We start from the raw sequence: 13,622 nt of genomic DNA, 5'->3' as shown, positions 1-13,622 counted from the left end.
GAAAATCCACCGTCTGGCTGTATCCTCTATTCTCCAACTCATAGTAGTGATGTATTGTCTTTCAAAGACATTTATCAATAACAGAAGGGGGCTAGGGAGAGTAGGGGGCTCAGGTCAAAACACAAGCTGGAATATCATTTGTCAGAACACAGGGTGCATGTGTGCATGTATGCATGTATGTGGGGGTGGGTTGGAGGGGGGTTGTACTCTCTGTCATACTTTAATGGTTTTAATATGTCCATTTCAGACATCAATCTAAACCTGTGTATCGGTGCCAAAACTTCAGCCTCCCCTCTGCGAAGAGCTAGTTTACTATTTTTCCTGGGCTACTATAAATATATTGAAGTGCGGGCTAATTGGGTACACGTGTAAAACTGTAAAAAAAATAAAATAAAAAAAAGATAGACAAGAGGGAGAGGGAGAGACAACCGGGAGCTTTCAGCAAGGATGTAATTGGTTTATTATGCTCTAAGGCTGTTTAGCCAGACCCAAACAAAAGGTCCCCGTCTGAAACATAATTTCACTACATGGCAACAAAGCACTCCACCCTGGCACATGCAGAGACGAGCAGAGACTTTGTCCTCCTTATCACCTTCTCTCTCTCTCTCTCTCTCTCTCTCTCTCTCTCTCTCTCTCTCTCTCTCTCTCTCTCTCTCACTTTCTCTCGCTCTATGCACATGCTCACCAGTGGCTAAGGACTTGTAATTTCCTGTGACACTCCTGTAGCGTCTTTGAGTGAGGATGTAGTGAGTTGTTTTCACTATAAAGTTAAAGATGTCCCTCTCTCAGGTTTTAGCTCTGTTGTGTTGATGACAAGTTGTGTCCCTGCCTCCCCTGACTGCCCAGGTAAATTAGCCCATCTCGGAATCCCCCCCCCCCACGTTCAGTAGGGAAAGATTACTGATGTTAATTTGACCTGCGAATCAGCCCAAGTGGAACGAAGCAGGAGTCAGATTTGGAGGCTCTGACTCAGTCGATGTTAATGTCTCGCCACGCTCGGAGACGGCTGAAAGACTTTAGTCTTTAGGGGTGTTCCTCCCCCCATTTCCCTATATAGTGCACTATTTTTGACCAGAGGTCTATCTTCCCTGGTCAAAGAAGTGGACTATGTAGGGAATAGGATGCCATTTGGGACACCGGCCATGTTGATGGAATAACCAAGAGAGGCCCGGGCCAATGGTTGCAGGTAATAGACTCCTGATTGCACAGACCTTTCCTGGCCAATCACGTTAAGCGACAGTGAAGGGCGTCTGTTCTGGTTCCGAAGCCGGGATAAGCTCACATGGCTGTAGGGACGGCCTACCTTGATGTCGCCATGTCAACTAGGGGGGAGAGGAGACGCCGGAGTGTGGAAAGGTAACTGCTGTCATATTTTTTCTGTCTTTCTTTGTCTCTCCACCACCTGTCTCTCTCGCTTGTCCTCTCTCCACCTTCCCCTCTCTCTCGCTCTTTCTCCACCCCCCTCTCGCTTCCCTTCTCCCTTCCTCTCTCCCTCTCTCAACCCCCCCTCCCTCTCCCTTCCTCTCATCTCTCTCCAGATGTTTGTGAAGACACTGTTTGACTACGAACCAGCGGAGGACAAAGTCATCCCGTGTAAGGAGGCGGGTCTGACCTTCAAGAGGGGAGATATCCTTCAGATCATGAGCCAGGATGATGCAACCTGGTGGCAGGCCAAACAAGACAGCCATGCCAACCCCCGCGCCGGCCTCATACCCTCCAAAGAGTTCCAGGAGAGGTGAGTGAGCTACCTAGACAGATCCTAACTACCTACCCCCGTCCCACTCTCCCTCCTGTCACCCTCTCCCCCAGCCTTGTCCCCTTCTAACTGTTCCAGGAGATGTGAGCTACGGGTCAGACAGCTCCTCTACACCCTCTAAACTATGTACTTCAACTCCACCTCTCCACCATAACCCCCTGTCCTTCTCACCCCCTCCCGCATAACCCCCTGTCTGCCTGGCACCCCCACTATAAGCCCCCCCCCCCCCCCCCCCCCCAACTCCCTGTCTTCCTCTCCTCTCCACCTTCCCACCTGGCCCCTCTCCCCTTTTCTCAGCCAGAGGCCAGGGTGGGGCCTGTTTATATGCCTGTCTGTCTGCCACCCTCATTACAACCCCAGCCCAGCCCTAGTGTTTCACTGCCGTCACAATGAAAGGAATGACTTTTTCCCTCTCTCTCTTTCCTTTCCCCCCTTCCATTCCTCTCTCCGTTTGACTTTTTCTTCCCTTTCTTTCGCCTGGCCTCACACTGCCAAAATACTTTGGATTTCCGCGCACGTCTGGCCCGAAATGAGTAATGACAGAAAATGATAGCACTGGTACTGATCCACTTTGGATGGGGAGCGGATGGAAAATCGCACAGTGGCGTGCTTAGATGGCTGCTGATGTGCAGCACAGGGCTGGAGGGCTGGGGCAGTTTCTTGGCGGCCGACGAGCAGCTTTTTCAATAGCAGGCATTGTGTTTTTTGTACTTTCTTATCCCACCTCTCTCTCTTTCTCCCTCTTTCTCTCTCCCTCCTCTCTTTTTCTCCCCCTCTCTCTTTCTTCTGCTTCTTCTTCCCTTTCTTTCTCTCTCTCTGAACTGAATGGATATTTAAGAATGTTTCTGGGTATCATAGCAGAAAGTGTTTATTAATCCCACTGCGGCTGTGAAAGCTAATGGTTTTATTGTGCTTCTTCTCCCTCTCCTCTCTGTCGCTCTCCTCTTTCCTCTCCTCTTCTAGAAGATTTGCACTGCATCAGCCCGCCACCCATGTTTTTCAGGCCCAGAAGATCTCCAACAGAAGATCATGTAAGAATATATCACGGCCACACACACAAGCACACCCAGAGATCATCTATGCACATATCTCCTGCCACTAGCCAGTCACTCCCTCAGTGGAACAGAACAGGTGCCTTAGTGAGGGCCTTCAGCATACCTGACAGGGAGTACATGGGGATAGCTGTCAGGAGACTGGTCCACTAGGCTCATATGTTTATGATGGATTAACGATCAGGTGTAAGCCCTACACTCTGAAACGCTACAAGGCTGCAATGCTGGTGCTCGTCTAGGGAAATGTTGTGTCTGGCTTGCTCCCTCGCACCCTCCCTCTCTCTGTGTTGATATGTTGTATATTTGGGGCTGCCCTCTGGAAAACCTCTCCCTATCCACTATAAGTGCTGCTCTGCCAGGTTTAATGAAGAATTACTGATCCGATAGGAAGGAGACTGTATGTGAGGATGTGATAGGGGCTCGTTCTCAGAGCTGTAAATGAACCACCCGCTAGCTGAGCACAGCTCTGGTTTACACATTAACGTGTTTTACTGTGTGGGAACATGTGGTCCTTCTGCCTCAAGACTGCACCACACACACACACACACGCACACACACACACAAAGACTCCCTGAAACCGCCGGCCAGGCAGTCTCACGACAACACACACAGACTGACAGAACTTAGCTAGGAAAACAAGCGGCTGGAACAGACAGAGGCCTCAACACTTCACTATTTCACATGTTAACTCACTAATAGCCACACACACTTACCTGGTGCTGTAATAACACTGCTATTATGACACTTTACAATATTAACAGTGAAGTGATTAACAGGTAATTAATTACAAGGTAATTAACACTTTAGACAGAAACCAACTTTGTCTGTCCCGAGGTGTTTATTTCCCCATGCAGCCCCAGAGCTAGCTTGTCAGAGTGGGTGTACACAGTACCTCTCAGGCATGTCAATGTGTGTGTCTGTGTGTGTATGTGTGTGTGTGTATGTGTGCGTGTCAAAGTGTGTGTCTAGTACTGTGTGTACACACTGCCTCTCAGGCGAGGAGGTGTTTATTCCTTTTCTCTGTTCCCTCTCTCCACCTTTTCGTCATGCGGCCTTGATCCCTCCCTCCATCTCTCTCTCTCTTTCGATCTCTCTGTGTGTTCTGTCAATCTCCACGTCTGACAGATATCCAGTAGTAAAGCCAAGGAGCAAACAGGTTCTTTACCGTAACATATAATATTACTCATCTGGTTCCTAAACATACGAGCAGAATACAGATGCTGCTGGATTGGATCTGGTCTGGTAGCACATACAGAGTCCATGTATAAAATAGTCTAATATAACTAGTGTATATAACTAGGCATTCTCCAAGCTTTGATGCTGCTGATGGTCATTAGTAGCCTACCAAACTTGCTAACTGCCTGGTACTCAGCACTCTATTGTCCCTCTAATCACTCTGACATCAATGCAAATGTCATTGAAAATCTAATCAAACACTTCACGAGAGCCCATGAGCTCATGTTACGCAACATTTCTATAGACTATGCAATTGTGTGAGAAAACAGAGTAATGGCCTCTATTAAAAAGAGGAGGTTCCCATCAGCTTTCTATAGGCTCGGCCTACTATATTTATTTCTCAACTTTCCTAATATTAAACACATTGCTTTTCTTTACAACAGGAGTATAGTCTACCTGGCTGGCATGAAAATGAACGATGGGAAAAGCGTCCTCCATTCACTATTTAAGTGCATAGATGACATGTATTTTTCCCCCCTGCCCCTGTTCTGAGTGAGGTGCATGATAATAGTCCATTCTAAATGAAAACTAATTTCACACATATATTATTTACTATATGTAAAGACAAGATTCAATTAAGAATAGCCTGAGGGGTGACAGTAATAGCCAATCACCTGTGAATGATACAGTATATTGACACTTGTAAATGATGCCCAGCTTGTTTGCAGTTACGAAAGAAACAGCGCTTGTCTTTTTTTGTGTCACTTTTTCAAATCATAGTCACACAACTCATATAGCCTAGCCCATTGGCCTATGTGATTTGATAAGGTTTGTATCACAACTAAAGTGGCCAAATAACTTCTTAAAATGATGCACATTAATCAACTTTACAACTGGAGTTTCAATTTTGGGGAAGAACATTTTCACCATAAAAATGGACTTTTATTAATAAAGCATTACATGCACAATCACATTTGCGGTCCCTTTTGAAAACGGTGAAATGTATTTTGATGGTGTAGGCTTTATTAAATTGATTTATTCGACTAAAATATAGATGTTCCAAACGTCTGCGACAGTGGCTTGTAGGCTATACATGGAAGCCAGAAGATGCTAAATGTGTTTATGTTAATGGTCAATTACTGTGAGACCGGCAGTTATTTGCTTGACAATCACCGGCTGACAAAAAGTTCTGACCACCAAAGCGCTACGCACGCGCAGCAGTAGTAGTATGTAATACCTGTGTATGTGTCCCAAATGGCACCCTATTCCCTATATAGTGCTCTTCTTTTGACCCAAGTCCTATGGGTTCACTATAAAGGTAATAGGGTGCCATTTAAGGGACACACTCTCTTTGAGCAGTAGCAGTAGCAGTAGGTTAATGTAATGCCTGGGTGTGTATCCTAAATACTGGGCGGCCGTACAGTATGATGAATATAATGTACCTGTGTTGAGTAAGAAGTCCCAGTCTCAGGTTGTGTCCCCAATGGCACTCTATGCCCTATGTTCCCTATGGACCGTTGTCAAACGTAGTGCAAAGAGAATAGGGTGCCATTTGGGACATTATCAAGTTTTGATGTATGAGCTGGGAGCTGTTTTCTACTACTCTACACTCACATACTCTACGGTACTCACTGTACTCTATAGGAGTTACTGGACATATTGTTTGCACTGTATAGGAGACATGTCTACTTATGTTTAGCTACCCAACACCAACCCTCTCTGAGGCAACGTAGAGAATGACATAACACAGAAGAGGGAGTGAAGAGAGGGGGAGCCAGAGAGAATTGGTAAGAGAAAGGGTAGTAGAGAATCTGAAAACGGAGGGAAAAGGTTCAAGAGAAACTGAACAAGAGAGACTGGAAACATTGTGGGGAATGAAAGGGGGAACCAGAGAGAAAGGGAGAGTTAAAGAGAGAGAAAGATCAACAGGCAGGAGGTGAGAGAGAGAGATTCAGGGGCATAAGGAGAGAGTGTCAGAGAGAAAGAGGAGAGAGAGAGTATGTGACCCTATGGTAGCCAGGTCAGGAGGAGGGGAGGGCGAGTTCCTCTGGTTTAGACCAGGCTCTAGTTCAGTCAGCCCTGTTTGGCTCTGGCCAGTCATAAAGCATTAGCTATTTGAAAGATACCAAAGATACCTGCTGTTACAGGGGGAGATGTGTGTGTGTGGGTGTGCGTGTGTGTGTGTGTGTGTGCAGACATGTGTGCATGCACCTTTGTGTGCACGTGAATGTGTGTGTACATACGTGTGTTTGTTTGTGTGTGCCGGGGGTCCGGGGATCTTAGTGTTACCAGCCTAGGAGCAGGAGCTGTCTCCATCGGCTGGAACAATATTGATCTTGGACTGAAACGGCCTATCTAGCTTCACTTAACCGTGTCCATGTAGGCCTTATAAATAGTCTCATTCTCCTTCTAAGATGTACCCTATGCTGGAATAATGTCGATTTATGCCTTAAAACATTTGGTAGTAAAAAGCTTTAGCCTCAGTTGCTTTTTTTTTTAATAGCATCCATAAACATAGTTTGGTTAAAGTATTTTTTCCTGAATTTCACGGTGGCTAGTCTAGGCTGGTTTTGATACCTCTCCCTCCCTCTCTTTGTCTCCCCTTCCTCCCTCACTCATCTTTCGTCCCTCCATCATTACCCAAACCTTGAATCATGTCCCTCTGCTGTTCTTCTCTTTATCCTCTATCCTCTATCCATCTCGTTCCCTCTCCTATTTCTCCTCTACGCATCCTCTCCTCTACCCTCTCCTAATCTCCTATACCCGTCCTCTCCTCTATCCATCATCTCATTCCCTCTTCTTTCTCCACGACCCAAGCTCTTCTCCAGTCTGACAGAGGCTTGACAGAGGCTTGACAGCTTGACAGCTTCCTGAGCAATTTTACTATAGCATGTCTCTCACATGCAAATCCCCTATAGCTCGTCTCGCCATACATTATTATAGCACGCCACGTCTCTCCATACGTTTGATATGTAATCACTCCCCTGTCGGACTGTATAGTAGTTAGGAGCGCTAGCCTAGCTGCCAAAAACGTGGGTGCACTTATAGCTCACCTTGAGGCCTTCTCTGTCTCTCTCCCTCCACAGGTTACTGTTGTCTCATCAGACACACGCTCACTTTCTCTGAACTGCTGAAAGATTTAACCGTTTTTAAATGGAATACTACTAAGTGCCCATGAACCTGGCCTTCCCTCAACTTATAGAACTATTTCCAATCTCAATTCAAATGTATATAACTATTTAAAGTCTCAACTGAAATGGTCACAGACAGAGGAGTTCAAAAACAGTTGAATCCAATTTAAACTCAGTTTAATTTCAGCCATGAAGGTTGTCGCGATAATGTTCGATAAGAGACCACACTTGACATAGTGTTTTGAATGGCCTCACAACTAGCTGCTTCAAGTTTTAGTATTACAAATAAATAATAAAATAATAAAACCGCCAACATCAGAACAACTCATAACACAGTGTGTTAGTTATTCATCTCTGTGCGTATACATTTCTGGATAGACGCTCATTATTAACATTCATTCTAAAACGCAATCATAAACAGATTACAGGCAGAGGAGATCAAAGGTTCAAATGCAAACCAGCTCCCCTCGTTACCGGCGGTTATGGCAAGACTGTACACAATCTATCTAACCGCCGTCGTTCCAATCTCTGTCGTCCCAACGTATGAAAACTATCTAATTTCATGTCATCTGGAAAATTCTGACCGCCCCGGTCTCATCCTGACCATAAAAAGGTTGAGTTTGTTCAAGGGAAGGAAAGAAGGAAGGCCATCTCCATCTGTGTGTTGGCCTCAAGGCAGAGTGACATCAGCCCATAACTCAGAGGCATTCAGAGCGTGTTGACTGGGGTCATTCCACAGCCTCTTCACCGGTAAGGGGATAGCTGAGAGAGGAGTCTCGCTGCCAAGGAGGAGGAAGATGGAGAGAGGGAGGGGGACAGACCGACAGAGAGAGAGAGAGAGAGGGACAGAGAGAAAGGTGGAGCGAGAGGGAGCTGGAGAGAGGGACAGAGTGACGGCGGGAAGGAGAGAGGTAGAGACTGGATGAGTGGGTCAGTGGCCAGGTAAAGAGCTCACTGCGTGAGGAGAGAAGACATCTGCAGGATAGGACAGTGCTGAGCTGATGCATGGCCTGTGTTGGGAATCCCTGCCCTGTAGTAACCAAAAAAAGTGTCCAACAAATCAAAATCTATTTGAGATTCTTCAAAGTAGCCACTCTTTGCCTTGATGACAACTTTTCACACTCTTGGCATTATCTCAACCAGCTTCATGAGTTAGTCAACTGGAATTAATTTGAATTACCAGGTGGAATTTCTTCCCTTCTTCATCCGTTTGAGCCAATCAGTTGTGTTGTGACAAGGTAGGGTTGGTCCAGAAGAATGCCCTATTTGGTAAAAGACCAAGTCAATAGTATAGCAAGAACAGCTCAAATAAGCAAAGAGAAACGGCAGTCCATCATTACTTTAAGACATGAAGGTCAGTCAATCCGGAAAATTTCAAGAACTTTTAAAGTTTCTTCAAGTGTAGTCGCAACAACCATCAATCGCTATGAGGAAACTGGCTCTCATGAGGACCGCCACAGCAAAGCAAGACCCAGAGTTTCCTCTAATGAACTCATCCTCTGCAGCAGAGTTACCTGCCTCAGAAATTGCAGCCCAAATAAATGCTTCGCTGTGTTCAAGTAACAGACACATCTCAACATCAACTGTTCAGAGGAGACTGCGTGAATCAGGCTTTCATGGTCGAATTGCTGCAAAGAAACAACTACTAAAGGACACCAATAATAAGAAGAGACTTGCTTGGGCCAAGAAACACGAGCAATGGACATTAGGCCGATGGAAATCTGTCCTTTTGTCTGAGTACAAATTTGCGATTTTTGGTTCCAACCGCCTTGTCTTTGTGAGACGCAGAGTAGGTGAATGGATGATCTTTGCATGTGTGGTTCCCACTGTGAAGCATGGAGGAGATGTGATGGTGTTGGGGTGCTTTGCTGGTGACACTGTCAGTGATTTATTTAAAATTCAATGCACACTTAACCAGCATGGCTACCACAGCGGTCTGCAGCGATACATCATCACATCTGGTTTGCGCTTAGTGGGACTATCATTTGTTTTTCAACACGACAATGACCCAACACACCTCCAGGCGGTGTAAGGGCTATTTGACCAAGAAGAGGTGTGATGGAGGGCTGCATCAGATGACCTGGCCTTCACAATCACTGACCTCAACCCAATTGAGATGGTTTTGGATGAGTTGGACTGCAGAGTGAAGTAAATGTGGGAACTCCTTCAAAACTGTTGGGAAAGAAGTCAAATCAAATCAAATTTATTTATATAGCCCTTCGTACATCAGCTGATATCTCAAAGTGCTGTACAGAAACCCAGCCTAAAACCCCAAACAGCAAGCAATGCAGGTGTAGAAGCACGGTGTCTAGGAAAAACTCCCTAGAAAGGCCAAAACCTTGGAAGAAACCTAGAAATGAACCAGGCTATGTGGGGTGGCCAGTCCTCTTCTGGCTGTGCCGGGTGGAGATTATAACAGAACATGGCCAAGATGTTCAAATGTTCATAAATGACCAGCATGGTCGAATAATAATAAGGCAGAACAGTTGAAACTGGAGCAGCAGCACGGCCAGGTGGACTGGGGACAGCAAGGAGTCATCATGTCAGGTAGTCCTGGGGCATGGTCCTAGGGCACAGGTCCTCCGAGAGAGAGAAAGAAAGAGAGAAAGAGAGAATTAGAGAAAGCACACTTAAATTCACACAGGACACCGAATAGGACAGGAGAAGTACTCCAGATATAACAAACTGACCCTAGCCCCTCGACACATAAACTACTACAGCATAAATACTGGAGGCTGAGACAGGAGGGGTCAGGAGACACTGTGGCCCCATCTGAGGACACCCCCGGACAGGGCCAAACAGGAAGGATATAACCCCACCCACTTTGGCAAAGCACAGCCCCCACACCACTAGAGGGATATCTTCAACCACCAACTTTCCATCCTGAGACAAGGCTGAGCATAGCCCACAAAGATCTCCGCCATGGCACAACCCAAGGGGGGGCGCCAACCCAGACAGGATGACCACATCAGTGAATCAACCCACTCAGGTGATGCACCCCTTCCAGGGACGGCATGAGAGAGCCCCAGTAAGCCAGTGACTTAGCCCCTGTAATAGGGTTAGAGGCAGAGAATCCCAGTGGAAAGAGGGGAACCCGGCCAGGCAGAGACAGCAAGGGCGGTTCGTTGCTCCAGAGCCTTTCCGTTCACCTTCCCACTCCTGGGCCAGACTACACTCAATCATATGACCCACTGAAGAGATAAGTCTTCAGTAAAGACTTAAAGGTTGAGACCGAGTTTGCGTCTCTGACATGGGTAGGCAGACCGTTCCATAAAAATGGAGCTCTATAGGAGAAAGCCCTGCCTCCAGCTGTTTGCTTAGAAATTCTAGGGACAATTAGGAGGCCTGCGTCTTGTGACCGTAGCGTACGTGTAGGTATGTACGGCAGGACCAAATCAGAGAGATAGGTAGGAGCAAGCCCATGTAATGCTTTGTAGGTTAGCAGTAAAACCTTGAAATCAGCCCTTGCTTTGACAGGAAGCCAGTGTAGGGAGGCTAGCACTGGAGTAATATGATCAAATTTGTTGGTTCTAGTCAGGATTCTAACAGCCATATTTAGCACTAACTGAAGTTTATTTAGTGCTTTATCCGGATAGCCGGAAAGTAGAGCATTGCAGTAGTATAACCCAGAAGTGACAAAAGCATGGATTAATTTTTCTGCATAATTTTTGGACAGAAAGTTTCTGATTTTTGCAATGTTACGTAGATGGAAAAAAGCTGTCCTTGAAATGGTCTTGATATGTTCTTCAAAATAGAGATCAGGGTCCAGAGTAACGCCGAGGTCCTTCACAGTCTTATTTGAGACGACTGTACAACCATTAAGATTAATTGTCAGATTCAACAGAAGATCTCTTTGTTTCTTGGGACCTAGAACAAGCATCTCTGTTTTGTCCGAATTTAAAAGTAGAAAGTTTGCAGCCATCTACTTCCTTATGTCTGAAACACATGCTTCTAGGAAGGGCAATTTTGGGGCTTCACCATGTTTCATTGAAATGTACAGCTGTGTGTCATCCGCATAGCAGTGAAAGTTAACAATATGTTTTCGAATGACATCCCCAAGAGGTAAAATATATAGTGAAAACAATAGTGGTCCTAAAACGGAACCTTGAGGAACACCGACATTTTCAGTTGATTTGTCAGAGGACAAACCATTCACAGAGACAAACTGATATATTTCCGACAGATAAGATCTAAACCAGGCCAGAACTTGTCCGTGTAGACCAATTTGGGTTTCCAATCTCTCCAAAAGAATGTGGTGATCGATGGTATCAAAAGCAGCACTAAGGTCTAGGAGCACGAGGACAGATGAAGAGCCTCTGTCCAATGCCATTAAAATGTAATTTACCACCTTCACAAGTGTAGTCTCAGTGGAATGGGAGGAATGGAAGATTCGATATAGGCCGATAGTTTTTTATATTTTCTGGGTCAAGGTTTGGCTTTTTCAAGAGAGGCTTTATTACTGCCACTTTTAGTGAGTTTGGTACACATCCGGTGGATAGAGAGCCGTTTATTATGTTCAACATAGGAGGGCCAAGCACAGGAAGCAGCTCTTTCAGTAGTTTAGTTGGAATAGGGTCCAGTATGCAGCTTGAAGGTTTAGAGGCCATGATTATTTTCATCATTGTGTCAAGAGATATAGTACTAAAACACTTGAGTGTCTCTCTTGATCCTAGGTCCTGGCAGAGTTGTGCAGACCCAGGACAACTGAGCTTTGAAGGAATACGCAGATTTAAAGAGGAGTCCGTAATTTGCTTTCTAATAATCAGAATCTTTTCCTCAAAGAAGTTCATGAATTTATCACTGCTAAAGTGAAAGCGATCCTCTCTTGGGGAATGCTGCTTTTTAGTTAGCTTTGCGACAGTATCAAAAAGGAATTTCTGATTGTTCTTATTTTCCTCAATTAAGTTAGAGAAATAGGATGATCGAGCAGCAGTAAGGGCTCTTCGGTACTGCACGGTACTGTCTTTCCAAGCTAGTCGGAAGACTTCCAGTTTGGTGTGGCGCCATTTCCGTTCCAATTTTCTGGAAGCTTGCTTCAGAGCTCGGGTATTTTCTGTGTACCAGGGAGCTAGTTTCTTATGAGAAATGTTTTTAGTTTTTAGGGGTGCAACTGCATCTAGGGTATTGCGCAAGGTTAAATTGAGTTCCTCAGTTAGGTGGTTAACTGATTTTTGGCCTCTGGCGTCCTTGGGTAGACAGAAGGAATCTGGAAGGACATCAAGGAATCTTTGTGTTGTCTGTGAATTTATAGCACAACTTTTGATATTCCTTGGTTGGGGTCTGAGCAGATTATTTGTTGCAATTGCAAACGTAATAAAATGGTGGTCCGATCACCAAAGATTAGAATATTATCTGCTATGACTACAAGGTCCGATAGGAATTCAGGGAACTCAATGAGGAACGCTGTATATGGCCCAGGAGGCCTGTAAACAGTATCTATAAAAAGTGATTGAGTAGGCTGCATAGATTTCATGACTAGAAGCTCAAAACACAAAAACGTCATTTTTTTTTTTGTAAATTGAAATTTGCTATCGTAAATGTTAGCAACACCTCCGCCTTTGCCGGATGCACGGGGGATATGGTCACTAGTGTAGCCAGGAGGTGAGGCCTCATTTAACACAGTAAATTCATCAGGCTTAAGCCATGTTTCAGTCAGGCCAATCACATCAAGATTATGATCAGTGATTAGTTCATTGACTATAATTGCCTTTGAAGTAAGGGATCTAACATTAAGTAGCCCTATTTTGAGATGTGAGGTATCATGATCTCTTTCAATAATGACAGGAATGGAGGTGGTCTTTATCCTAGTGAGATTGCTAAGGCGAACACCGCCATGTTTAGTTTTGCCCAACCTAGGTCGAGGCACAGACACGGTCTCAATGGTGATAGCTGAGCTGACTACACTGACTGTGCTAGTGGCAGACTCCACTATTCTGGCAGGCTGGCTAACAGCCTGCTGCCTGGCCTGCACCCTATTTCATTGTGGAGCTAGAGGAGTTAGAGCCCTGTCTATGTTGGTAGATAAGATGAGAGCACCCCTCCAGCTAGGATGGAGTCCGTCACTCCTCTGCAGGTCAGGCTTGGTCCTGTTTGTGGGTGAGTCCCAGAAAGAGGGCCAATTATCTACAAATTCTATCTTTTGGGAGGGGCAGAAAACAGTTTTCAACCAGCGATTGAGTTGTGAGAGTCTGCTGTAGAGCTCATCACTCCCCCTAACTGGGAGGGGGCTAGAGACAATTACTCGATGCCGACACATCTTTCTAGCTGATTTACACGCAGAAGCTATGTGAAGCTTGGTGATCTCTGACTGTTTCATCCTAACATTGTTGGTGCCGACGGGGATAACAATATCTCTATACTCTCTACACTCGCCAGTTTTAGCTTTAGCCAGCACCATCTTCAGATTAGCCGTAACGTCGGTAGCCCTGCCCCCTGGTAAACAGTGTATGATCGCTGGATGATTCATTTTAAGTCTAATACTGCGGGTAATGGAGTCGCCAATGACTA

General features: G+C 45.5%; 1 protein-coding gene and 2 long non-coding RNA genes across 8 annotated transcripts in view; 2 read left to right on the top strand and 1 right to left on the bottom strand.

Moving 5' to 3' along the window:
- LOC149977452 (uncharacterized) overlaps window positions 1-13,622 on the top strand; it is a 1,012,103-nt gene that overhangs the window by 491,162 nt on the left and 507,319 nt on the right. The gene's annotated exons all lie outside the window — the stretch shown is intronic.
- LOC149977454 (uncharacterized) overlaps window positions 1-13,622 on the bottom strand; it is a 130,174-nt gene that overhangs the window by 24,853 nt on the left and 91,699 nt on the right. The window lies entirely within an intron of this gene.
- LOC110490036 (MAGUK p55 subfamily member 7) overlaps window positions 1-13,622 on the top strand; it is a 268,418-nt gene that overhangs the window by 179,448 nt on the left and 75,348 nt on the right. For all 6 annotated transcript variants that reach the window (XR_016486670.1, XM_036944340.2, XM_036944342.2 and 3 more), the window contains 2 exons: window positions 1,539-1,735; window positions 2,720-2,787. Coding sequence is in view for 5 of the 6 variants with exons in the window: in XM_036944340.2 (XP_036800235.2) it covers window positions 1,539-1,735; window positions 2,720-2,787 (265 nt within the window). In the remaining variant the exon portion in view is untranslated. The remainder of the gene's footprint in view (window positions 1-1,538; window positions 1,736-2,719; window positions 2,788-13,622) is intronic.

This window comes from Oncorhynchus mykiss, chromosome 15 (genome assembly GCF_057628025.1).
Source record: "Oncorhynchus mykiss isolate SJ-2025 chromosome 15, ASM5762802v1, whole genome shotgun sequence".
Lineage (NCBI taxonomy): Eukaryota > Metazoa > Chordata > Actinopteri > Salmoniformes > Salmonidae > Oncorhynchus > Oncorhynchus mykiss.
Note: the sequence above shows the minus strand (reverse complement) of the source record. Positions and strands in the feature narration are given on the sequence as shown.